Source organism: Poecilia reticulata, linkage group LG15, assembly GCF_000633615.1.
Source record: "Poecilia reticulata strain Guanapo linkage group LG15, Guppy_female_1.0+MT, whole genome shotgun sequence".
NCBI classification, from domain to species: Eukaryota; Metazoa; Chordata; class Actinopteri; order Cyprinodontiformes; family Poeciliidae; genus Poecilia; species Poecilia reticulata.
In genome coordinates, this window is record NC_024345.1 from 30,023,944 (window position 1) to 30,025,255 (window position 1,312).

Genomic DNA, 1,312 nt, shown 5'->3' on the forward strand with positions numbered 1-1,312 from the left:
CCTGATACTGGTCCAGATACTGGTCCAGACCTGATACTGGTCCTGATACTGGTCCAGTCCCAGTCCTGATACTGGTCCCTCCTCAGAGCCGGTGCGGCCAGCAGCTCCGGATCGCCCGGGTTCTGCTGAACAGCCCAGAGATCGTCAGCATCGGCCTGGTGTGGGACTCTGAGCACTCGGACCTGGCCGAGGACGTCATCCACTCCCTGGGAACCTGCCTGCGACTCGGAGATGTGAGGAGCCGACCCGGAGGTGAACCGGGGCGCGGTGGGCAAACGGGCTGACCCGGTTCTGGTTCTGCAGCTGTTCTACAGGGTGACGGAGGAGAAGGCCCGGCGGGCCGAGCTCTACCTGGTGGGCGTGGTCTGCTACTACGGCAAGCACTACTCCACCTTCTTCTTCCAGACCAAGATCAGGAGGTGGATGTACTTCGATGACGCTCACGTGAAGGAGGTGAGACCCGAAACCAGCCGGCCCGGTTCTGCTGTCGGTCCCAGTGAGGTCCAGCCTTTACATTGTACATATAATTATAATATTCAGAATGTCTCAACACTGTAAAATATTAAAAAGCATAAAAGCGTTCTCCCAGCTCTGCTTCACGCCGTTCCTGTTTTATAAATCAGCTTTTAAAGGATTCATGACTGGCTGAACGTGTTGCCTAAATATGTCGCAGTTTTCCCATTACTTCAAAAATCTGCATCTTTTGTTATACTTGTCACTCATGGAGTGATGACGTCACTGATGACGTCATCAGGTCCGGTCTGTACCGGAGTCTACACAGGAAGGCTAAGTTAGCCCCAGTAGTTGTTTATCACGTTGCGTTTGACTGGACTCATGTTGGATAATAAAACATTTGTCACTATCGGCTATGGTAAAAAAAATAAAAATAAAAATTGAGACAGAATCTGGATAATTTCCCACATGAAAGAAAGGAGAGCGCAGTGCGAGCCGGAGCAGAAACACAACAAGGACCTGAACTGGACCCCGGACACTTTGAGCCATTTATACCAGCAGAACCAACGAAGCTAACAGGTGATGCTACCTTAACGAGCTAAAATAAACGTGGTGCTGAGACGGGCAGAGCTGGACGCTCTTTGAGATGCTAACAGGAGCTACAGCCTGCGGTACTGACATCACTGATCCAACCGGACCCATGGAGGTCCGGTGTCGGTGGTGTGACTGTTAGCCCCGCACCGCAGCACAGCTGATGCCGAACTGGACACAGCGCTACAGACGCTGGGAGAAACGTCACAGACAAGATGCTAATGCTAACAGAAATGCTAACGGAGCCATTACTACTGGAAATGCTAAC

General features: G+C 51.7%; 1 protein-coding gene across 1 annotated transcript in view; it reads left to right on the forward strand.

The window, feature by feature from the left end:
* Nucleotides 1–1,312, forward strand: part of usp54a (ubiquitin specific peptidase 54a) — a 21,329-nt gene that overhangs the window by 10,261 nt on the left and 9,756 nt on the right. Inside the window, exons 6-7 of the mRNA XM_017308834.1 lie at nucleotides 87–233; nucleotides 304–453. Of these exons, the coding sequence (XP_017164323.1) occupies nucleotides 87–233; nucleotides 304–453 (297 nt within the window). The remainder of the gene's footprint in view (nucleotides 1–86; nucleotides 234–303; nucleotides 454–1,312) is intronic.